This window comes from Trichomycterus rosablanca, chromosome 21 (genome assembly GCF_030014385.1).
Source record: "Trichomycterus rosablanca isolate fTriRos1 chromosome 21, fTriRos1.hap1, whole genome shotgun sequence".
NCBI lineage: Eukaryota > Metazoa > Chordata > Actinopteri > Siluriformes > Trichomycteridae > Trichomycterus > Trichomycterus rosablanca.
The window spans coordinates 3,411,643-3,436,772 of NC_086008.1; the positions used below are offsets into that span (position 1 = coordinate 3,411,643).

General features: G+C 40.3%; 1 protein-coding gene across 4 annotated transcripts; it reads left to right on the forward strand.

The window, feature by feature from the left end:
• Positions 1–4,317: 4,317 nt before the first annotated feature.
• si:ch211-102c2.8 (trichohyalin) lies at positions 4,318–24,179 on the forward strand. 4 transcript variants are annotated; one of them, XM_063017971.1, is made up of 29 exons: positions 4,318–4,462; positions 5,209–5,266; positions 5,828–5,937; positions 6,071–6,131; positions 6,337–6,435; positions 6,527–6,699; positions 7,297–7,411; positions 7,606–7,740; positions 8,204–8,311; positions 8,541–8,622; positions 8,733–8,874; positions 8,982–9,065; positions 9,801–9,913; positions 10,536–10,662; positions 10,991–11,116; positions 11,247–11,372; positions 12,210–12,398; positions 12,574–12,636; positions 13,186–13,287; positions 13,485–13,667; positions 16,320–16,427; positions 17,108–17,340; positions 18,360–18,486; positions 18,599–18,682; positions 19,635–19,843; positions 20,568–20,594; positions 22,252–22,327; positions 22,763–22,999; positions 23,891–24,179. In XM_063017971.1, exons 2-29 carry the CDS (start codon positions 5,212–5,214, stop codon positions 23,912–23,914), a joined length of 3,318 nt encoding a protein of 1,105 aa, XP_062874041.1. In that variant the 5' UTR covers positions 4,318–4,462; positions 5,209–5,211; the 3' UTR covers positions 23,915–24,179. The 4 variants fall into 4 exon arrangements, with proteins under 4 accessions (XP_062874041.1, XP_062874043.1, XP_062874042.1 ...); XM_063017973.1 differs by having other exon boundaries at positions 12,219–12,398; XM_063017972.1 differs by having other exon boundaries at positions 7,300–7,411.
• The last annotated feature ends 951 nt before the right edge of the window (positions 24,180–25,130 follow it).

Here is a 25,130-nt window from a genome sequence, read left to right on the forward strand (position 1 = left end):
ATTAAGGGCAACAACATCTATTTTTTATTTATTTCAAAAGTTTAAATACTAAAGAAAAATAATATTTTTTAAATTCAGTTTCTCTTTTAAATAATTTAAATATCTTTATTTATTAATGTCCGCAAAAGTTCTGTCAACTATGTTACTAACAGAACTCCACTCAGCAACTCAAAAATGGTTTGTTCTAAAACTATGTGACCAGCATTACATGATATCATTTTTCTCTGTGGAGGGTATATTGGACAAACTGTGGTGAATGTCCTCTTATTTTTTTAAATATTTTATCTATAATAGAACATTGTCAATGAGTATATTAATTGACCGTCAACTATGTTATATACATATGTTATATATATATTTTTAATAATTTTAATTCAAATGTATGTTCAAATTAGACATTATTCTGTTCAAGAAATGACATGTGGTCAGCCAGGCAAGGTCTACCACTGAAGTTATGGGTCAAAATAGGGAAATTGTCAACTATGTTACCTGTCAACTAAGTTACCTAGTAGTCTACATCTACTGTCCCTTTAAAATAAAAAAAATAAAAATTAATGTTGAAGCTTTGCAAATAGTGGATATGTTACACTATAGGAATATATTAACTTGAACCACTAATTGTTCTATTGAGAGAGAACATTGTTTTTGTACTTTTTTGGTGATGTGAAATGTACCCCAAATTATAGAATGACCCATTTATACAAAAATTAGAAGGGTGTCCCAATACTTATATTCCATATAGTGTACGTGTCGTGATGGAAAAAAATCAACCAGGTAGAACTGGAGCAAACATGCCAACAAGTTTGTCTGGTTCCTTTCAAAGTTTCTTCCTGTAGTTTTGAAGGAGTTTTTCCTCACCGCTGTCGCCTTCGGCTTGCTCAACAGTGGGTTTTTGGTCTGTTGGTTCAGGTTTCTGTAAAGTTGCTTTGAGACAATGTCCACTGTAAAAAGCATTATACAAATACATTTGACCTGACTTGACTTGAAGTATGGACTAAAATTACATTTGAGATATACAAAAGTTAATCATAGGATACCTAAAGAGGTTTGAGGATGTGTGTCTGTATGTGTAGACAGGAGAGGGAGCTGAAGGTGGCAGAGACGAAAATGTGATTTTTGTTTTGGATTGGCAAAGATGGACAAGATTAGGAATGATTGGGAATGATTTGGGCATGTGCAGAGCAGGAATGAGAGTTTTATTGAGAGAAGGGTGCTAACGGGGAGGAAGAGGAAGGCTTAAGAGGAGGTTTATGGATGCCGTGAGGGAGGACATGCATGTGGTTGGTGTGATGGAGAAGGATGGACTGGGCAAGATCAAGGATCAAGGATCAAGGATCAAGGAGGGTTTATTGTCATTCACATCACATGTGGTACATGAGGTGGAACGAAATTATGACCCAAGGTCCCAGTTACACCCAATAAAATATCTAATATATACAATACAAAAGAATAATCATAGTATGAAAAATATTTACAAATATAAAAAGTAGAAGTAAATGTAGCAATGTAAAAATGTAGAAATGTAAAAATGTAGAAATGTAAAAATGTAGAAATGTAGCAGCAACATGAACAATAAGAGTGCATTTAACTTATAAGCATGGGTAGTAGAACTGAGTAGCAGCATAATAAAGTGACCAAGTGCAAGGTGCAAAGACAGTGTCTTATTGTGCGTAAATGTAAGGTGTCCAAGTGTACTCTGAAAGTGTCAGTGCAGAGTGTTTGGCGAGGTGGAGTTTGAGAGTCTTACAGCTTCGGGAATGAAGCTGTTTCTCAGTCTTGTTGTTCTACACTTAATGCTCCGCAGCCTCCTGCCTGAGGGGAGCGGGACAAAAAGTGAGTGTGCTGGGTGAGTGGGGTCCTTCATGATGCAGGTGGCCCTTTTCCTGCATCTGGAGGTGTAGATGTCGGTGGTGGTGGGGAGGCTGACTCCGACCGTCCTCTGTGCCGCCTTCACCACTCTCTGCAGAGCTTTCCTGTCTGCAGCCGAGCAGCTTCCATGCCACACGTTGATGCTGGAGCACAGGACGCTCTCCACCACACATCTGTAGAAGGAGGTGAGGACTGAGCTCCCGAGTCCGGCTCGCCTCAGCCGCCTGAGGAAGTAGAGCCGCTGATGTGCCTTCTTGACCAGACAGGAAGTGTTGTTGCTCCAGGTGAGGTTGTTACTCAGGTGCACACCTAAGTACCTGTAGCTGGAGACCACTTCCACCTCAGATCCTCCGACGTGCAGGGGGAGGTGGGCGTGTCTGCTCCTTCTGAAGTCCACGATCATCTCCTTCGTCTTCTTCGTGTTGATGCAGAGGTTGTTCTTTCTGCACCAGTCCTCCAGGTGTTCCACCTCCTGTCTGTAGTTGGACTCATCATTGTTTGTGATGTTTCCAACCACTGCTGTGTCGTCCGCAAACTTCACAATATGACAGCCCGGATGGAGAGGTGAGCAGTCATATGTGAGCAGTGTGAACAGGAGGGGGCTCAACACGCAGCCCTGAGGGGAGCCAGTGCTGAGGATAGTGGTGGAGGAGGAGATGTCATGGATCTTCACCGACTGCGGCCTGTTGGTCAGGAAGTCCAAGACCCAGTTGCAAAGGGAAATGCTCAGTCCAAGTGAGGAGAGTTTGTTTGTTAGGGTCTGGGGAATCATGGTGTTGAAAGCAGATGTAAAGTCCACAAAGAGCAAACGGACATAAGAATCCTTCTGCTCCAGGTGGGTGAGTGCAGTGTGGACCACAGAAGAAATGGCATCTTCTGTGGAGCGGTTCTGTCTGTATGCGTACTGGTGTGGGTCCACAGTGATGTCGATGGTGGCTTTGATGTGGGTCATAACCAGTCTTTCAAAGCACTTAGTAACTATCGGCGTGAGGGCTATTGGCCGGTAGTCATTCAGACCAGTCACTGTGGAACTCTTGGGGACCGGGATGATGGTGGCGGCAGGTGGGAACAGCTGCTTGGATGAGGGAGACGTTGTAAATGTCCGCCAGGACCTCGCAGAGCTGATCCGCACATTCCTTTAGCACCCGCCCGGGAATGTTGTCCGGGCCAGCAGCTTTCCGTGGGTTGATCTTTTTAAGAGTCTTCCTCACTTCTGCTGGTGTAACGCTGAGGGGCTTTTCTCCAGGTGGGGGGGTGAGTCTGGTGCTAATGGAGGCTAATATGGAGGCTAAGATGGAGGCTAATGATCTGTTGTGGCAATGCATAATGGGAGCAGCCCAAAGAGGACATCACCTTCCAATGGCTAGGCTTTTCGACTATTCCACCAGGCATAGCCATCCCTGTCTCTGTAGACACCCGACCAGCCGAAAGCACCCCTCAGCAGTTGGCACCGCAATAATACCCCAGCAGCTAAAAAATGCCTGATTGTAAGTATTCTGTGTTTATGCCAGTAAAAGAATGTCCTTTCTTGTCAGATAGAACAAAAATGTTCGATCATGGGACTTATGCGTTCAGTTGAACAATACCCAACCCAGGGTGTTGTGTCTAAATATGTCAGTTAATATAAAACCAATGTAAGTACACCTTACAACCCTTTGATTGTTATTATGACCAAACCATAAAATATACAAATATACAACCAAAAAATAAACAGAGAAACACATTTAAATAATACATGAACAACATAAAGGAACTAACAACTTAAAGGAATAAATACATATACTAATACACGAGGAAGATAATATAATAAATAATAAACAAGTAAATACACGAATAAACCAAAGTAAGGTTAGAGACTTTCAGATTTCATTTTCATTACTGCTAAATCTTATTCAACTCTTAAATAAAGCATTAAATGTTTATATTTGTACTAAATATGTTTGGTCCACAGTTGATGTATTTATTGAATTTAGCGTTGGTTGTTAGGGTAGCCGGTTGCTAAGAACCCTGGCGCGCGCTTGGTTTAAACGACAGTAAGACGTTTCGACTCTCTCTAGACTGAACAATAGCGTTATTCGACTCCAGGATTGGAGTCGACTCTGATTCTGATTCACTGTGTTGGAAATCAACGGAATAGATTCAAATTTACCAGCATAATAAATGTCTAATTTATAATACAAACACCTAAAACGAAAAGAAAATCTGTATTACCAGATGTAGACCCCTTCTAATTAGTATTTATGACCGTTTAACAATATTGCTAACAGTTTAACTTACATGTGCTCACTCTGGACACACAAAGTAACTAAAATAAGTCCCATTTAAGATATTTGTTAATTTCATAATGCCACTGTTATAAAAATCAATTACATAATTACAATCTATTTCATGTTTATAGATTTTTATCAGACTACTGACTCACTTGTTGGATCACAACAGTTTTGCGCTTATGGAATCGACTCCAAGGCTGGGGAACCGACTTTCAATTCCTGAAGCATAGAATCGGATTTTTTAAGGAACCGACTCTTTGTTATAGACTCCCAGCCTAATGAATCTGGCGTTTTAGCTGCGTCTCCCTGGACAAGAGCAAGACGTGAGTACAGATTTAACTTTTAATCAGTATTTTATAGGTCAATTATTGGTTAAAACGTTTTTTTGAAGTTGTGTACAAATGTTAGGCAACATACGCTGCTTAAAACGGGTTTTATTGCACGTCTTTGGACCTATTATAAAAAATTGCCCTAATATCTATCCAGCTCAGTTAACATGTGTACTGGTAATTTCACCATGAGGCTTTTTCAGGATTTTGGACATTTTAAACATATAATGTGTGAGTTTCTTTTTATAAACTTTAGGACTCTGTTTCTTTGCACTGTCAGATGTTGCCATGGTAATCACACAAACATCAGCTATATCCAAGGGTTCCAGCTAGTGACAACTTTCAAACAGTGAACCAGCAATGTGATTTGTTTACGTGTTTAAAGTGTTCAGATACTTTCATTCATACCCTGTATTTACTGTGAGAGTACAGATACCTCAGGGGGTAAATGAATACTATTAGACTGAAGAGCTGGCAAGAACCAAAGTCCTCCACAAAGGCATGGTCAGGTGAATTTATAGTGGATGAACTTGACTGACCCACATAGAGCCCTGACCTCAACACTGTTGAACTAGAACAGAGATTGCGAGTCAGGACCATCAGTGTCTGACCTCACAAATTATTTATGTAAATGTATTTGTCAGACCCCTTCAGGAACTCTGCAGTGAGCAACACTGCTGTAAGGTGCTGTTTTGAAATCAGCTGATCAATAATAGTGTGCTCTTTAACCTTTGTTGCAGGTCATGGATGAAGGAAATCATGTCGAAGCTGACGACACAGATGAACTGCTCAGTACTGGTCAGAACTGTCAGAACTTAAAAAAAAAAATAATAAAATAGAGTAGGGATGTAACGATACACTCTACCCACGATGCGATGCGATACGATTCACGATACTGGGTTCATGATGCGATTTTCCCCCGATTTTTTTAAACAAAAAGTTTCATTTTATTATTTCTCTTTAAATAAAATTAAATATTGTATTTGTGCTTATCTTTATCTAAATAATGAATGCCCTTTTATTTCTGAGGTAGGTACAAACTATGCCAAATAATGCTTTATGTGTAAAAAAAACAAAATTTTAAAACAAATCCAACATTATATAAATAAATTAATAATAAATGAATAATACAAATAAAGAAAGTGTCCTCACATAATAAATTTGGCTGGAAAATTCCGAACCTGACAAAACTGTAGTGACATCAACCAGGCGAGGTGAATAGCGCCAGTGCTGTGTACATATTTGGAAAACCTTGGAACCAGTAATTAAATAAATAATGTTAGAAAATAATTTACACGTAAGTATTTATTTGAGTATATTTGTATAAGTGATAATATTTTGTCCTTTTTCTTTTCTCAGATGGGGAAACAGAGGTAGTCACTAAATTTGAGGTCAGTTTACCAGCTTTCCCCCGAGATCACTGCGATCTGCTGCTGGATGCCATCGACGCCCAGCTTAGCCGCCTGCAGGTTGCTGATTTTTTTGTTTTACATTGAGCTGCTGGCAAATCTTGGTGTTATAAATACTGTTGGTGACATTTACATAATTTAGATAGCTTTTAATGAGACAGTTTTAATATTTCAAAATGTTTTGTCATCTCAGACTTGCAGTAATAGCCAGGTGAACGGAGAGAACAGCAAAATGGAACGTGTTCTTGGCTCAGGTACAATCACTTCTGCTTAGATCTTACTAGTCTAGTAGTGGCCAACTCCTGTATTTCAGGTGGTCCTCATCATATGTTTTATAGAGGTTTTTGTGTTTTTTCTTTAGACATCCAATGATCCTTAGTGTACATGAAACAATAATTTGCAGAATTTGGTATATCCGGACTGGGTTGATATTGACTATCTTTTTTATTTTTCACTTAGTGTATCCTGACAAAAGTGAATCGTTAAGTAAAGACACAGGACTGGGCACTGATAAAGCAAACTCCACCCCTGATGGATCAAATGTGGAGTTGTCAAAAGGTAAATTCCACTATTACAAATACAAATGACAATTTCCAGCCATGTAACCAGTACAAATGTTATCCTGTTATCCTTTTTTTCTTTTCCATAGTGGAGCCCAGCCGAGGCAGAATGGAGCTGGTTGAATGGCAGGAGAAAGTGCATGAGTGTGATAGATTGGGTACTGGCACGTCACTGCATACAGAGAGAGCTGGAGAAGCTGGGAACTCCAGGAGAGAACAGTGCCTCTGGAGACTGGAGCGACTGCTTGGAACTAATACAGGGGTATCATAATTATATTATACAATACAAAAAGTTTCATCCTAAAAATAATAAACGTTAGTATAATTACTGAACTATTGAAACTATTGAAACTACAGAGTCTAACACGCTAACCCACCAATGTTGAGATCTCTAGCTATTCTGTCAGCTGGCCGGGTGCTCATTCAGACATGACTGGTTATGTCAGAGGGATAGCCGGCCGAAGGGATTGCTGGTGCTTGCACAGAGATGATAAATAATGGAGATCTGTCTGTGACTCTCCATACACAATACTGATCCCTGTGTGAACCCGCTTGGGCAGCTGAAAAGAAGAGGTTGGCTACTACACATGTTAAAAGGACCATGTGTTAGGTACAGCCAGTTCAGGGGGGTCTACTGTACCAATGACTTAGTAGTGCAACTGAATTCTGGATAAAGCTCAGTGCCAACAGCTCTCTCTTTTTGAAAAAGGTTTGGCCTGGTAAAATGAATGAGTAAGTGGGTGTGTGAGTTGAAGTGCTTCACATCTAAGCATGAAGCCCCTTCCACACCAAATACTATGTATTATTCTATACATGTGATATAAATGATTTCAAATGACCAGCATTTATAAACCTTCAGCAGGTAATCGGAAAGGAAGGTGTGGACGAGGACGACAGCGTCCATACTGAGGATTTCAGTGCGAGATTCTTCAGTGAGATGTTGGAACCAACTAAGCTGATAGCAGTAGATGCAGGTAAGCTGATAAGCTCACATCAGTGTTAAGGTGTTACCAGTGATGGTTTAGGTCAGGGTATAATTTGCTTAATGGAGGAGCCATACACATACTAGATACTTGTACCATCTTGTTTTTGTTTCTTTATATAAAACATTACTGACAAATAACATTAAGGCAAAGGAAGTTTAAAATAACTCTGGTTATCTTCTCAGTCCAAGACTCCTGTGGACCGGATTCTGCTAGTATCAGCAGTAACACGACACGTCTCACTGAACCCCAGACTGTACAGAACACAGCCCAGAACCCCAGTGGGCTTTCTTTTAAGTTTTCCACTAAGCATCTAGCAGGTATTTCCCAGCTTGATGTGTTTGTATTTTACAGCATCATTGTTGTATATTAGTGATGGTGAAAGAATTCAGCTTTTCAAATTACAAGTTTACCTCTTATGTATCCTACTGCTATGTAACATCTATACTTTAAGTCTGTGTATTCATTCATTCATTCATTCATTCATTCATCTCTAAGCCTCACTGTTTCAGTATTAGTTCTACTCGCTCATCTATTTATAAGATCATAAACTATAGATAAAATTATGAAAAACTGGTTTCATTTCATTTTCATCAATTGCTTTATCCTGGTCAGGGTCTCTGCAAATACATGAATAAAAATATTCTTGGATCAGAACTATGGTGCTTTTTCTCTAGACTCTCCAAGTTCCTAGCCAGGATAAAGAGGTGATAAACATGGAAATGAAATTAAAATTAAACTGTAACTCTATTAAAACTGACTGCTTTATTCATGTGTTTGTAGGAGTCCCACTGAAAAACTTTGACTTGGTTCCGATAGACAGCGATCTGGACTCTGTGTGTACAGAGCGAGTGCGACACCATCTCCGCAGGACTCTGAACAACAAGCTAGGTATTGGATGATTGTGTGTAAATGCATGTGTGTATGTACAGTATATACAGTTTATCCACCTGAAATCTAAATGTGCTGTTTTATTTATTGGTTAAATACAAAGTGATCTATGACTATCGTTCATATTCAGGATCCCATAGTTCGGCATGACGTGATTTATACTTTATTTTAAGTGTTAAGATGTGAATTGATACCTGGTGATCTGGCATTGTAACATCTGAAATTCCAGCAAAGAAAGAATTCATGCAAAATGAATCATCTTCAAAACCCAGTATAAAGAACACCCAGCAGAATCAAGTCCAAACATTCAGGTAGATCTTTTATCTTTAGCTATTTAACATTAAGCATGTTGGGTACAATCATCATCAATGGTCACAGTGGTTATTCTGATTTTCTCTGTGTGCATATTTCGGTGTGTTAGCTCTGATGATGAGGGTGAAGTGAATGCTGAGTCTGTAAGACGTTACAGAGCACACAGAGCTCAAGTCAGCGTCCAGCGGAAGGACAAACGCAACCATAAGAAAAGAAACAACACCTCCACCAGCTCTACCATCTACACTGATGTGAGATCTGACACCCGATTCACCTCTAGTATTCCACATTGTTTCATCTACCTCGTATATTCTGATTTATGCGTGTGTGTGTGTGGTTTGATTTTGTGTGTGTTTAGAACAGAGACAAACCAGATAACAGGGTCAAAAAGGAATTTAGCAACATGGAATTTTCAGCTATTGAACTACAACAGCAAAAAGTGGTGCGTAAACACACACACACACACAATGCACTTGTTTGTGATCTTAGAACCAGTAATGCTAGACTAATTTGAGAAACTATGAATGCTGATATAATAATAACCCAAACCCAAAGCTTGCAGTTCTTCTAGCCTTGTTTCTCTGATGAAGCTTAAATGATGATAATGATCTATTTGTCATATATTCAGATACGCATGTACAGTACAGCAAAATGCTCTTCCCCGTATCCCAGCTTGTTTGAAGGCTGCCGGGTCAGCCAGTGTATGGCACCCCTAAAGCCAAGAGGTTTAAAGGCCTTGTGCAAGGGCGCAACAGTCCCAACAGTGGCAAATACTTTGTTAAATATGTTTACAATGCATCCAATAAAGCTATTAGGCAAAAGTTTGAACACCCATGGTTTACAACCCTTAGCTTTCGTAAATGCTACATTAAATGTATTACTGTTTCCAATGTGTTGAATCAAATAAAGAGTGATAGAGTAATATGATGTACTGTTTCCTTTGGATTATGTTCTTTTTACTTTTGAAGTCATAAAATCATGGGATTTGTTTTAGCCTTTATATGGCCTTTATTAGCTTGACATGGTAATAGATAGGTAACATTTTTTTAGATTGACAAACGACGAGAGATCATGCCAAACTCCTTACAGACAGTGACCAGTGTGGAGGTTTGAACCCTGCTTTACCGAACCCCGGTGCTGTGTTGGGTTTTAATGTAAAGCTTTGTATTCTCTTTAGGCTACAATGCAGGAAGTGCAGAAACTAAAGGAGGAGGTGAAGCAGGTCCAGAAAGAACAGCACACTCTAAATCGTAGTGTGACTCAGACCAGAACACACAATCAGCTCCTCAGGTACAGCTTCATATTCCACACACATCCTCTGTGTAGTTACCTTCATCTCTCTCAGCCTGTTTGTTTATTACATAGTACAAAATGACCAGTGCTGTCAGCTCAGTTGAGAGTCCTCAGGAGTGTGACTATTTACCAACACTTCTGATCAAAATGTACATAGACATGTAGAAAGTGTGTGTGTGACAGTCTTACCGGTACTTTTAGTATTTCGTACTTGTATTTATTAGTGGGAGAAGTGTGTGTATGAGTCTTAATTTCAAGTTTGATTCTTTCATATTTGTATGTTTTCAAAATATGAATGGTCAAATATACACAGCAACATAGATCATTAATTTGTTAGCATGGCCTTCTAATTCCTTGCTAGTAATTTTGATTAACTGTAGATGGTGATTTTCTGTGGCCATATAAGTAGGGCTAGCTGGGCTGCAACCATTAGACAGAGGCACTAGCATTACAATGGGTCTAAAATGGGTATTCTCTTTCAGAAAGAGAATAAAAATACTTTTAGATGGGAATGGCTAAATAATCTGTGTGTAATAAACATTGCCACAAGCTTATTAATGTGAGAAGTCAAACGTGCCATGTTTGTGTGTGTGTGTGTGTGTGTGTGTGTATGTTGTAGGAATGAACTACACAAACTCCAGGCTCAAAGAGACTCGTATGCTCAGGAGGTCAGGACTCTGCAGGAGGGCCAAGCTGCATTACAGAGACATTCGTGTCCTTGTCACCATGACACCAGCCCCAACAGGGTAACACAAATTTTAGCTTGTTTTAGTAGGAGAGGAACTGCTGATAATTACTGATGCTTCTGTATTAGCTTTAAGAAAATGTGCATACATTAGGTGTACATGAATGAATTTGTAGCACCAGTGGGTGTTCAAACCTTGATTCCCAGCTGTATTGGGCTAGTGTATTTTACCACTGTGCTACCCGAGCCCCTTTTTTGCAGAGATTTAAGAGTTAATTAGCCAAAAGGCATGATATTGATTGTACTCTTATTATTTCTGGAGCACATCATGTCACACAGTCCCTTCATTTCACTAATATCCCGAGCTTCTTTTCTACTTTCCTTCATAGTCAAGAACTAGCAGCTGTGTATCTGTGCTGGAGAGGGAGGAGATGGATCGGTTACTCAACAGCACCAAATCAGAACTCTTCTCCGAGCAGCGCAAGTTTAGACAAACCCTGGACTCCATGCGGGAGGTGAAACACAGAACAAATGAAGACTTTTCCTGAATATTTAAAATTATTTACACACATTTCGACTGTACATTCCTCTTCCTCTCTCATTTTTCTCTCATTTTTACATTATTCCTGTTGTTTTCTCATTCAGAGACTGGAGGAGGGCAGCCAGGAGCTGGAGCAGAAGGAAGAGGAAAGCAGGAAGCTCAGAGAGAAATGTTCCCTGCTGGAGGAAAAACTGGCTACAGCTACCAAAAACAGAGACGAGTTTCAGAAAGTAGGTTCTCTCCAGTTATTTTCCTCTGTTCCTTTTACCTTTTTTAATAATGATTCAACCCGGCAGAAATGTAAAAGGATTTATCACTTAAAATGAAACCAGTAGTAGTAGAAATGACAACTTGAACAATTAGGATAATAATAATGATAATAATAATAATAATAACAACAACAATGTGCTTGGGTGACACAGTGACACAAATTACGCTAGCCCACTACTACTGGGATCCAGGGTTCGAATGCACTACAATATTGTCAGACATCTACATACAGACACGAATGGCTGTTTCTGAGGCTCCTACGATGGATTGACATGTTACCTCATTGCGCCCAGTGATTCCAGGAAAACCATACCCACCACGACACTGACCAGAATAAAGCAGTGGTAAAACATGAAAATGCAATAATAATAATAATAATATTACAGTATTTGTACAGTAGGGGCCAAAAGTCTAAGACCACTAGTAAAAATGCTTTTTGTAATGTAATAAATAATGTTTTCATATAATCAGCATAGCCGTGTTAGTGAAAAATGGAATGTGAGTGGAAAGTTTGAGTGGACAGTATATCTGACGCTGCTGAAAATCAAGTAAGCACAGTTGTGAAAGTGACCACGTCAATTCCTATATAAAAAACCTCAGACCTCCTTAAGTCTGAAGCTTTCATTTAAAGCACATGATGAGACGACTTTGAGCTTGGATAGATTTGATCGACTCAGCAGAAGCTTGTTTAAGTTCATATATGTGCAGCTGCTGTTCACTTAATATAAACATTCTGTGTCTTCTGTATCTTTGTACTTCTGTAAATAAATTCTCAGTCTTCTGTCTGTGTGATTGAGTTTGTACAGAACGAGCGATTGGAGCAGGAGAGCAGAGTCGGGGCTCTGGAGAGGATTGTTGCCCAGAAAGAGATGCTTCTCATGACTGTACAGAAAGAAAAAAGTCAACTTGAAAGTGAAATCATGGCCGTCAGAGAGGAACACGGCACTAAGCTAACAGCCGTGCTGGCGCATGCACAAAAACAAAAGGTACTTATGCAGTATCCTTCCTACCTCAGTTTACAGGGCCAGACATGATCCAGGCGTGATCTCTTACAGTGGGTTTAATGTTGTGGCCGATTCAGTATATTACTGTATTTTATAATGGATGAAAAGTGGAGGATCAGTAAATGTTCATACATGATTTCTCTTTATGTCTCTGCAGGAAGTGGAAGTTGAGCGGTTAAGAACCGAGATGATGCAAAACCACACAGATGCTCTACAGCAGGTACAGCACAGTCTCAACATACTCCAAATAGAACTGTATATGTGAACTTGTCTATGAGGCAATACTGTCATTTCTGGCTGTCATTTTACTCTCCCTATACCCTTCAACCACCTCATTATGAAGGCCTATCATTTCTATTTACTATATAGAAACATATTGGTGATTGATTGATGGGATGGATTAGTAACCTTTTGGACTAACAGAACTCAAAAGATTGAATGTGTAATTTAAAATGTATTTCATTTACTCACACTGATGTAGGTGAATGGGGATAGTTTGCATGAGGCCATACAATTGCCATGGATTGTACCCTGTTTGGCATGTTACTGCCTTGTACCCACTGTTTGCTGGTATAACCGAACCTGCCACATTCCTTACTAGGATAAAGCAGTTGATAAAAATGAAAAAAATTAAATATACGATCCATACTCAAAATGAAAGAATGAGTCAAAGTTGTGGTAGAACCGGTTTCACAAGGAAACACTGGGCATAAGACAGTAATACCCTGGACATGATGTCAATCCATCACATTTTTCTTCTCCTCCTCAGATAAAGGAGCAAGAGGCAAAAAGACTTCAGCAGTCACTGGAGCATCAAAAGGAGGCTTTAAGAAAGAAAGAAGAGGAGCTGAGAGGGGAAATCCAGGAACAGGTTTTCTTTTCACACCACATCCCATAATAACCTTCACTTCCACCTGTCAAACCCATTTTTACTGGATTAAAATTTAACTTCAGATGCTAGCATGTCATTACTTTAGAATAAATAGGTGCAACTTGGTGCCAAATATGTGGTTTTAGAATCACAATTAGTTATTTAATTTACACCTAATTGTTTTTGTTTTTATCCAGCTAAAGAGAGCAGTGCAGCGTGAGAAAGTGAAGCTTGAGGAGCAGAAGACCGAGTCTCTCAAAGAGCAGCGGGTCAAACTGGAGAAGCAGATGCTGGAGGTGGAGAGGAGAGGTCGAGCAGATTTGGAGAGAGAAAGGAGAGGTGCACTGGCTCTTCAGAACAAGATCGTGGAGCTGCAGAAGGTGACATTAGGCAGTTTAATCCATTTAAATAATCTTAATAAAATAATAAATTAATTATGATGAAAACATGCATAAATCTTCTTTACATGGATTAAATTATACACTATATTAGGACACTACTTTTAATTATTGAATTAATGTGGTTCAGGCTTAATTGCAAACAGGAGGTTTAATAAATCACTTATATAAAGGACATTTTATGCTTCCAACTTTGCAGCAACAGTTTAGGGAAGGCTCTTTCTGTTCCAGCATGACTGTGCCCCTGTGCACAAAGCAAAGCTCTATAAAGACATGAAGAAAACTCAGTTTAAAGAAACTGACCTTGACCTCATGTAGTCCATTTAAACACATTGAACATACAGTGTATCACAAAAGTGAGTACACCCCTCACATTTCTGCAGATATTTAAGTATATCTTTTCATGGGACAACACTGACAAAATGACACTTTGACACAATGAAAAGTAGTCTGTGTGCAGCTTATATAACAGTGTAAATTTATTCTTCCCTCAAAATAACTCAATATACAGCCATTAATGTCTAAACCACCGGCAACAAAAGTGAGTACACCCCTTAGTGAAAGTTCCTAAAGTGTCAATATTTTGTGTGGCCACCATTATTTCCCAGAACTGCCTTAACTCTCCTGGGCATGGAGTTTACCAGAGCTTCACAGGTTGCCACTGGAATGCTTTTCCACTCCTCCATGACGACATCACAGAGCTGGCGGATATTCGAGACTTTGCGCTCCTCCACCTTCCGCTTGAGGATGCCCCAAAGATGTTCTATTGGGTTTAGGTCTGGAGACATGCTTGGCCAGTTCATCACCTTTACCCTCAGCCTCTTCAATAAAGCAGTGGTCGTCTTAGAGGTGTGTTTGGGGTCATTATCATGCTGGAACACTGCCCTGCGACCCAGTTTCCGGAGGGAGGGGATCATGCTCTGCTTCAGTATTTCACAGTACATATTGGAGTTCATGTGTCCCTCAATGAAATGTAACTCCCCAACACCTGCTGCACTCATGCAGCCCCAGACCATGGCATTCCCACCACCATGCTTGACTGTAGGCATGACACACTTATCTTTGTACTCCTCACCTGATTGCCGCCACACATGCTTGAGACCATCTGAACCAAACAAATTAATCTTGGTCTCATCAGACCATAGGACATGGTTTCAGTAATCCATGTCCTTTGTTGACATGTCTTCAGCAAACTGTTTGCGGGCTTTCTTGTGTAGAGACTTCAGAAGAGGCTTCCTTCTGGGGTAACAGCCATGCAGACCAATTTGATGTAGTGTGCGGCGTATGGTCTGAGCACTGACAGGCTGACCCCCCACCTTTTCAATCTCTGCAGCAATGCTGACAGCACTCCTGCGCCTATCTTTCAAAGACAGCAGTTGGATGTGACGCTGAGCACGTGCACTCAGCTTCTTTGGACGACCAACACGAGGTCTTTTCTGAGTGGACCCTGCTCTTTTAAAACGCTGGATGATCTTGGCCACTGTGCTGCAGCTCAGTTTCAGGGTGTTGGCAATCTTCTTGTAGCCTTGGCCATCTTCATGTAGTGCAACAATTCGTCTTTTAAGATCCTCAGAGAGTTCTTTGCCATGAGGTACCATGTTGGAACTTTCAGTGACCAGTATGAGAGAGTGTGAGAGCTGTACTACTAAATTGAACACACCTGCTCCCTATGCACACCTGAGACCTAGTAACACTAACAAATCACATGACATTTTGGAGGGAAAATGACAAGCAGTGCTCAATTTGGACATTTAGGGGTGTAGTCTCTTAGGGGTGTACTCACTTTTGTTGCCGGTGGTTTAGACATTAATGGCTGTATATTGAGTTATTTTGAGGGAAGAATAAATTTACACTGTTATATAAGCTGCACACAGACTACTTTTCATTGTGTCAAAGTGTCATTTTGTCAGTGTTGTCCCAGGAAAAGATATACTTAAATATCTGCAGAAATGTGAGGGGTGTACTCACTTTTGTGATACACTGTATATAATGTATGTGTATAATACAACCCGTTATTTTAAGAAAATAAGAAAAGTAACGAATAGTAATAGTATATTATAATAGTATAGTATAATATCATGTCTGTGTAGACACCCGCCTGACAGATAGCACCTCTGAGATTCAAACTCGGATCTCAGCGATGGTAGACTAACGTAACAGGCCGCTGTGTCCCTTGAGCTCCTCCGCCACTTGTATTTTACAATATTTCTTTACAGTATATTAGGCGCGGCACGGTGGCTCGGTGGGTAGCACAGTCGCCTCACAGCAAGAAGGTCCTGGGTTCGATTCCCAGGTGAAGCAGTCTGGGTCCTTTCTGTGTGGAGTTTGCATGTTCTCCCCGTGTCTGTGTGGGTTTCCTCCCACAGTCCAAAGACGTGCAATTGAGGTGAACTGGAGATACAAAATTGTCCATGACTGTGTTTGATATTAAACTTGTGAACTGATGAATCAACTACCTGTCCTGTCATAATTGTAACAAAAGTGTAAAACATGACGTTACAATCCTAATAAATAAATAAATAAATAATAAGTTCAATATATTAGATGTTCTTGATTCTGTAGTTTTGGGGTTAGCAAGCCTTTCTTAGTAATTGTACACGTTCAGTCCTCAGTTTCTTGGTCTGTGTTGTTTAGAAGGTGGAAGGATTGGAGAGTGCAGCGTTGGTGCAGACATCCATGCTCAGAGCTTTGAACGACGAGCATCAGACGGAGGTTCTTAAGTTGCGCAGACAGCTGCAGCAGGTGTGTTTGGTCTGTGTGGGACTTTCCTGTACTCAAGCTTATTTGTGGAGAAACCCTCAGTATTATAAACTCTTCAGACCTGGTATGCTGACTATAAAGATCTTTAATGATAATGTGTAGCCGAAAGAAGATAAAAAAGTCTGAAGTTGTTTTAACAGACCAGAGCTTCTCAAAAAAGCAATAATGTTGTTCATTTGTGGTGTCTAAATATTTTTTCTTGCCCCTGCTTTAGTTCAGGGTTTGACCCTAGTCAAAAAAATGGATTGCAGAGAAAAATTGATAATAATTAAATAAACTTGTATGCGACTGCCCCCTTGTAGTTAGATAGATACTTTATTGATCCCGAAGGAAATTAGAGACTATGTTTCTTCTTTGTGTTTTTTTGTGTGGAGACTTTATGTTACTTCTTGTAAACCACAGTGGAACCATATTGTACAGAGCAGAGCAGAGAGAGTAAGATGCATAGTTTGTGTTGCCTGGGTCACGTAAATGTGGGTCGCTTAAAAAAACCCACTGCTTTAGTTCATTCCTAACAGATTTAATAATAACTACAAAGTATTTTCTTCAAGTATTTACATTGAAATTAGATAGAATCCAGACAGGAGGAGTTGAATACTATTTCCTTCCTCACCGTAGTGAATTAATTTGATGTCTGAACAGTCTCCTCTCCTTGCTGATAGGAGGCTGAGAGTGATGCTGTGCATCATAAGGAGCGTATTAAGCATTTGGAGCAGGAACTGCAGGGACTGAAGGCCACACTGGCAGACTGTGAGCACCTCCAGCAGGTGGCAGCAGCCAGACATGAACAGCAGAATGTCGGCTGGGCTCAGGACATGCATACTGAGTGTGTGTATCTGCATGAACTGCTCACACACTCCAGCGTCTCTGTGGATACCAAACAGCTCTCACACAGGTAAGCTGGACCATGTGTAAGCCAAACTCTGTCTTTTTTAGGTTATTTTGATAGTTTTTTTGTATTAAAAAACATAAGAATGAGACCTACGATTTAAGGTTTCTGTAAAAGTATGCAAGATTTAAACCAAGTGATCCACATTTTGTCCATGGTTTTTATTTGATGCATCTTAAACTCTCTGTGGTTTACAATATGCAACATAAAGTCTCCACAAGGGGGCGTTTACGTACAGGCTTATTTATTTATTATTATTATTTTCGGCTCGTGACCCACCATAAACCCTGATTTAAGCAGCTTAATCAAAATGTACAGAAATTAAATGTAAAAAAGCTATAAGACAAAAAACATAAATGTATAACTGTAACGTATGGCCAAAAGTGAGTGGACACCTGAGCAAGAGCTTGTTGGACGTTCCATTTCAAAGCCAAGGCCATTAATATAAAGTTAGTCCCCTCTTTCTGGCTTTAACAGCTTGTACTCCTAAGGAAAGACTTTCCACAAGATTTAGGGGTGCATCTGGTGAAACTGTGTGCTCATTTACTCCAAAGACCATTTATATAGTCAGGTACTGATGCTGGACAAAACAAGCCTGGTCAAAATTTGACATTCCAGTTTATCCCTCCATACCAAACTCAACAGATCATGTCCTGATAGACCGTACTTTACGTACAAGAAACTGGAAAGGGCATAAAGTTGGAATCAATCATTCATTTATTTTCAAGTATTATATTTACCGTATTATTGTGATCAGGGACACAGAGGGTCCTGCTCTCCTGGAATCACTGGTCACACTACAGTAACACACCCCACACAGGACGGCAATCCATCGTCAAGCTTTGTCCATGCTTTCCCACTCTCAGACATAGCCAATGTTGACACTGTATGGGGATTCAAACAGTTATAAACATAATTTATTTAATTGTATTAATTTTATACACCTGTTAGCAAGCTGTTAGCAATGACCCGTGTTTTTAAATCAGATTAATAACAGTGCATAACATATTGTGCTCTTGGTTTAGTGTGACAGTTAGTGAGGCTGTTCAGGTGCTGCAGTCTCTCAGAAAACCCCTTCATCACCTCATTAGTACCCTGCAGAACCGCATCACCTCCCTAAAAACTGCCAACCAACAGCTCAGTGCTGATAAGGTACAAGAACTCACACGCTTAGACATTTTCTGATGTTTTTTGTTATGGAAATGCATTCAGTTCCATTCAGTCTAAACATAGTCATTCACACAGTGGATAAATGTGTCTGCAGGAACGTGAGCTGCATGTGCAGAGAGAGCAGTTTACAGCAGAGAAGGAGAAAACTGTAAATGCACTGAAGGAGAGACTCATACAGGTAAGAGGCGGGTCACGAGGTAGAATTTTTTGCATTTATAATTAGTCCTTTATTGTATGTACACAAACCATGGTCCATAAACATATAATGTGTAGAAACTCCAGTGGCCTTAAGCCTGAAGACCACCTCTTGAATTTATTGGAGCATTAATTGTGGGTCAGACTCTTCCAACATTAGTGCCTGACCGCACAAATTCTGTTCTGGGGAAAACAGTCACAAATTCCTACCAGTACTTGATTCTGTTTTAGCTGCATGGGTGTAATGCCATATTAATGCCCATGTATTTCAGTATAATGTAGTAAGTGTCACTCGCTCACTCACTCACTGTCCTAACCACTTATCCAATTAAGGTCGCGCGGAAGGGGTGGTCTATCCCAGCTTTTCAATGGGCGCAAGGCACACAGTAACACCCTGGACGGGGCGCCAGTCCATCGCAGGGCAGACACACACACACACTCACCTATAGGGCAATTCTCCAGTGTCTCCAATTAACCTGACTGCATGTTTTTGGACTGTGGGAGGAAACCGGAGCTCCCGGAGGAAACCCACACAGACACGGGGAGAACATGCAAACTCCGAATAGAAAGGACCCGGACCGCCCCGCCTGGGGATCGAACCCAGGACCTTCTTGCTGTGAGGCGACCGTGCTACCCACAGAGCCACCGTGTATTTCTTTCTCAATGTGCAATCGAGTTTGCATTTGATGCAGTGGCGACTGTGTTACCTGACAATGGTTTTAGGAAGTACTTCCAAGCCCATGTTACTGTATTTGCCACAGTAGTATTACATATCTCATGCAATGCCAAGTTTGATTATCGAGTTTGATTGGTGCTGTTGGTTACAAAAGGTAATTTAAGTTCATTTCAGCTGCTAATGCTTGATTTGAACTGAGAGCAGGTACAAATCTCATGCTCACAATGAACAGACTCATTATGTGTGTTTTATTGTTAAGGAGCACATCGAGGAGCTGAGCAGTCTGAGCAGGTTGCGTCTGCACGAGGAGGACGATGGTGGCGGTGTGGCCGCAGGTCTGCGCAGGCAGCTGCAGGCTAAAGATGAAGAGCTGCGGCAGGTGCAGAGGAACATGGGCCAGTGGAAGGAGAAAACCACAGCACGGCTCGCCCGCAAGTTCGAGCAGGAGCTCACCTCAGAGCTGGAGAGGTAGGAAGTGTGCACACACACACATTCATCACAAAAGAACAATGTTTGGCTGTTGTTCAAGGGGAGTGCCGGAGGGGGATTCCTCATAACTGATGCAATTACGACCTCTGCGGGCTAATTGATGGTGCCTGCACGGAGACGAGGGATGATGAGGATCAGGGTGTGTCCTATATATATAAACTCAGATAAAAAGATGCAGTCGGCTACTTTACACTTGTCTGAGGGGGGCGTGTGTTAGTCTCGACTCTCCTCAGTCAGGGTGGGATCAACATCAGTAAAGGGGCAGAGTAATGCAATCGTGTAATTGGATAAGACTAGATTGGGAGGAAAATTGATGTTTTTTACAGGCGTACTATCCGACCTTGTTCCACTCACCTTTAAACAAGAATTCCACACACATCACCTCAGATTTATCTTGTAAGAGATTAAGCCTGGCCTTGCAAGGTTGCACACTCACACACACAGACATGTAAATTACACACACATACACTGACCCCTTCACACACTAAGTAACAGTTTTTTACAGCTCAGACTGACATTATTTTCACTTTTTATGTTTATGATTCCCAGTAAAACTGAAAAAGTTTACTGTGTATTTTTGGGCTCCAACTGCAGGAACTCAAACTGCAATCAATCAATGTAATGTTGTTTAAACGTCTCGTGGAAGAATCAGATCTTTTCAGGAGTGTTCAGGTTCTGAAGGTGTGTGTTTTATTACTTGCAGATGGAAGGTAGACTGGTTGAGAAGAAGGTAAAGTTACTGTCTGTAAAGCGTGTGTAGGCCAGCAGGCATTAGCTCAGGGAAAGAAACTTACTTTCTGCAGTCTGTAACCTTAGACACTAATACTAATGTAGTAGTATTAACACTTTCCTCTGGTTTTAGTCTATTAAAACAAATCTAGGTCTAGGATTCTAACTTAAAGTTTTAAATTTTCCCAAAGTTTGGACAGTATGTGACATGCCTTATGATCAGTACAATACCTTATGACTATTTATACAGTAGGGGCCGAAGGTGTGAGACCACTCTAGTAAACATGCTTCTATTTTCTATTTTTCTCCATTTTAATACTATGTTTTTCATTGTAAACAATATAACCAGCATCAATATCAGTGAAAAGTTTAATCTTTGATATATTTACGTACATTTAATTGTGCGTACGTTGCCATGAGTTTTAGTAGCACCAAGAACATCTGAAATTCATCTGTTTTCCTTATATTCAGCTTTTCACTCCCAACTGTTATGTCGATATGACTGGTAATTAACAAGTTGTAATAAATAAAAAATTTAAGCATTTTCACTGGTGGTCTCAGGCTTTTGGTCCCTTGTAAATTGTTGCTTTTTTTTATTTGATGCCTGCAACACAATCCAGCACAAAAGTTAGAACTGAAGAATGCTTTCCACTGTTCCACTTTTGAAAACTACATAATGAAAGTTTTGTGTAGGCTTAATGTTCTTAGTCATCACAGACATCAAATTCAGAACGTGCACACACTAAATGGCCAGAAGTTTGTAGACACATGACCGTGAGTCTGTTATACATCTAATTCCAAAACATTGTGCATTAGTTTGAACTTGTCCCCCAACGTTTTGTAGCTGTAACATATTCCACTCCTCAGAGAAGGCTTTCTATAAGATTTTGTAGTGAGTCTGAGGATTTGTGTCTATTGATTCAAAAAGCATTTGCTCAGACATACAGGCAACGTTACAGTTGATCACAAAGGGCTGTGGGGTTAAGGTTAGAACACTGTGCAGGTCACTGAGCACACCAAACTCATCTAAACATGTCTTTATGGACCTCCTTTCTTGCTTTTTCGAACAGGAAAGGGGCTTTATTTTTCAAACGCATTGATTGGAAGAGTTGTGAACAGACTGTTGGCCATGTAGTTTGTGTTCCAGACATTTATTCTCATAATAACAAAGTTGCCATGACATGAACGTCCCTGTCGCCTCACAGCAAGAAGGTCCTGGGTTCTATCCCCAGGTGGGGCAGTCCGGGTCCTTTCTGTGTGGAGTTTGCAAGTTCTCCCCATGTCTGCATGGGTTTTCTCCGGGAGCTCCGGTTTCCTCCCACAGTCCAAAGACGTGCAAGTGAGGTGAATTGGAGATACAAAATTGTCCATGACTGTGTTCGATATAACCTTGTGAACTGATGAATCTTGTGTAATGAGTGACTACCGTTCCTGTCATGAATGTTTCTGTCATGAACGTTAAAATCCTAATAAACAAACAATCATAAACGTGCATGTGAGCTTTTGCTATGGATTTTGACACTGCTAATAACTACATTTACTTTCAGTCGTTGAATAGAAGAGAAATTATCCCTTCAATATCTAGATCTCCCTGGTTATCTAAGATTATTCTGCAAATGATGATAGTAGGTGATATTGCTGTGTGGTGTGTTGTGCAGGAAAGTCTCCAGCACCAGATCAGACCAGCAGAGAAGGCAGGAGCAGCTCGAGCTAGAGATGAGACACCTGACTGGGGTAAAACATTCATCATACATAGGGCCCTACTAAATTCACTGGAAAATGTGCTTATTTCACGGCCCCCCTGCATCCACAGAATTGGTTGGGAGTTTTCCAAACGAGTCGTGTTTTAGCTTTACACATTTTGAACTAAGTGATTGCTAACTGAATTGCTGTAGGATTGCTAGGACGCCTCATAGTGCAAATTAACCAGAATACGTGAGGCACTTCAACTCTACAGGAATGCAAAATGTTAAATCTCTAAACACAAACTTTACATTTTTTATTTCCACAGCATATTACACGTGAAAATTATTAATTATACAGTACAGGTATAATAATAATAATAATAATAATAATACATAATGTTTACAGAAACACACAGTAGGACAGTAATAAAGTATTCAGTCAATACTTTGTTTATTGACAAAGCTACATCTGTGCCCACTTTAGAGTTATGGTGAGATTACAGACACCCCTGCGTCCTCTGCTCATCCTCACGTCTCCAATCTGCCACGCACGCCCAGCGGACACGACCTGGCCTCCTACAACCTACTGCGCCACCTCCAGAGTCGAATCCGCCAACTACAGGCTGATGCACAGAGCCACACCCCAGCTCACACCCCGAGCACTGTGCGTCTGAAGCAGGGAGGACGAGACACAGAGTTGGCCGGCTCCTACCTCGAGACGGTAAGTAACGTCATGTTGAACTGTATATCGATCCTGGAAACAAGGCTAAAGATTATAAGCTTTAATGAGGTCCACCCCACTACTGTATTCTTTTCCTATTCCCGATTGTAAATCCTCTTTCTCTTGCACATCCTCGATCAGACACGTTCAATCTGCAGCTCCTTCTTATCACCTTATCGGACATGGAGAGCCATGCTATGCTCCATGTGATAACCCCACCTCCATGTAGCAACACCATCAGCATGGGCCCCCGGATCAGTCCCTAACACTGCAGCAGACCCCGTTTAACCTTCATTCCCTCAACCATTGCCAGTTGTGGACACCAGGCCAAATCGGAGGCTCTTGATGTTTGTTTGTTTATTAGGATTTTAACGTCACGACACTGGTTACATTCATGACAGAAATGGTAGTTACGCATCACACAGGATTTATCAGTTCACAAGGTCAACAATTTTGTATCACCAATTCACCTCACTTGCACGTCTTTGGACTGTTGGAGGAAACCCACACGGACACGGGGAGAACATGCAAACTCCACACAGAAAGACCCGGACCGCCCCACCTGGGGATCGAACCCAGGTGCCACTCCAGAGCCTCTTGAATTCAATGTTCATGTGCACTCTGAAAATCCAGTCTAAATTTTGCCAGCATCAGAATATTAGACAGGAAAATATCCAAAAGACTCCAACTGCTGACCTCTAAAGATCTGATTGCACAATCTCGTATCAAGAACGGGACATTCATAAACACAGGGGTAGTAATGCACCCCTATTTTATAAAACATTCATTTAGTAATTTGGTAGACACTCTCATCCAGAAAAAAATATATACAGCAGTGTCATCGGTGTCCTGCTTAAGCAGGAATTACTTCTCTGTTTTGTTTTTTTCTAGATCGCGCCAGTGCTGAAGAGTTGAGAGCTGTGGAGAACCAGCTCTCTCTGGGATTGGTGCTACTGTGTGTGTGGAAGATCTTTCTATGGGTCGCCTTAATCGAACAGCGAAGTCTTTGTTAGTTATCGGGTAATTGGTCAGTCAGATTAATTGGTTGATCATACACGTCCTCGCTCTGAACTTTTTAAAGTTGAATTTCAATAACATTTAAATGGCCGTGCACATAAAAAATCACATTTAGATTATTTTCACTTCATGTTTGTAACAAATAAACACACAAACTTTGTTATGTCCGAGTTTCCTTTAATTGAAAACAAAATCACACTTTACACACCTCATGAAGCAAAAAAAATTGTAATTGTAACCTCAGACTCAGGTTTATTGTCCTCAGTTTGACAGGGCGGTAACAGAACAACCTTACAAAGGATAAACATTTCCTGAATTCATTACAACACTGAAAATCCAAAAACTGTAACTGAACAATCTCATTTAAACAGCAAATCTAGTTTACCTAGTTCCTCAACTCTTACATATTTGCATTTCGATGGACAACACCACTGTACGTCTGTAGCTTGTGTGTGTGTTTCCTGTACTGTTGATGTCAAAATGAACTTATAATGGAAGTCTGAAGACAGTTGATGGGGACAGTCAAACACTATGTATGAATTTTAAAGCTTTAAATTCATCCTTGAGAATGTACTTGATTTTTCAGATGGAATAATTGATGGTAATGGGCATCAGTGCCACAGAAATCAAAACTTGAAAATGAAGCAGAATTTGGATTAAACCCCACAAGGGAAGATCTGGTATGGAATCTGTTTTTATTTTTTTTACCAAGTGACTTAGTTTTAAAATAAATTATTGGATTTTTGCTGGCTATCTTCCGTACTTTACATTTGTGGTCATTTTGAATAACAAAATTACAATGTAAAAATATTTTATACAAATTTTAGTGGACCGATTCTTTTACTGAATTTAACTGAATATGAGCCATGACTTTTGCAGCTGCTAGACTTTATTACACTACAATCTGTCATTACATGTGTTAATGACGTTCCCTTTTAATATTTTATATATATACACACAGATGAGGCATAACATTATGACCACCTCCTTGTTTCTACACTCACTGTCCATTTTATCAGCTCCACTTACCATATAGAAGCACTTTGTAGATCTACAATTACTGACTGTAGTCCATCTGTTTCTCTACATACTTTTCTAGCCTGCTTTCACCCTG